A 545-nucleotide genomic window follows, 5' to 3' on the forward strand; every position below is an offset into this window, starting at 1 on the left:
GAGTCCCCGCCGACATCCGCGTCCTGTCGGCCCAGGGCTGCAAGGTGGGCTCGGGGCTCACCTGGGGGCTCACCTGGGGGCTCACCTGGCGCTCAGCCGGGGGCACTGGGGCCCACAGGTGGGGGTGTGACCACACGTCCCCCCCCAAGGTGGACAACTCGTCGCTGACGGGGGAGTCGGAGCCGCAGACGCGCTCGCCCGAGTGCACCCACGAGTCGCCCCTGGAGACCCGGAACATCGCCTTCTTCTCCACCATGTGCCTGGAGGGTGGGCCGGGGCTCACCTGGGTCACCTGGGCGGCTGGGGCACACCTGGGCTCACCTGGGGGTCAGGGTCCCACCTGGGGGTCTGGGTCACACCTGGGTCTGTGTCCCACTTGGGCACCCGGGTCCCACCTGAGTGAGTCCCACCTGGGTTCCACCGGGCCACCCAAATCCCTGTGCTCTGTCCCCTCCCCACACACCTGTTACCCCTCCCCTGTGCCCAGGTACAGCCACAGGGCTGGTGATCCCCCCTTCACCCCTCCCCTGTGCCCAGGTACGGCC

The 545-nt window shown here is 70.5% G+C and overlaps 1 protein-coding gene across 1 annotated transcript in view; it reads left to right on the forward strand.

Moving 5' to 3' along the window:
- Nucleotides 1-5: 5 nt before the first annotated feature.
- Nucleotides 6-545, forward strand: part of LOC113941852 (potassium-transporting ATPase alpha chain 1-like) — a gene marked incomplete at both ends in the record, with an annotated part of 3167 nt that continues 2627 nt past the window's right edge. The window contains 2 exons of the mRNA XM_027632992.1: nt 6-44; nt 150-267. Of these exons, the coding sequence (XP_027488793.1) occupies nt 6-44; nt 150-267 (157 nt within the window). The remainder of the gene's footprint in view (nt 45-149; nt 268-545) is intronic.

Source organism: Corapipo altera, unplaced genomic scaffold, assembly GCF_003945725.1.
Source record: "Corapipo altera isolate COAL_440 unplaced genomic scaffold, ASM394572v1 60267, whole genome shotgun sequence".
Taxonomy (NCBI): Eukaryota; Metazoa; Chordata; class Aves; order Passeriformes; family Pipridae; genus Corapipo; species Corapipo altera.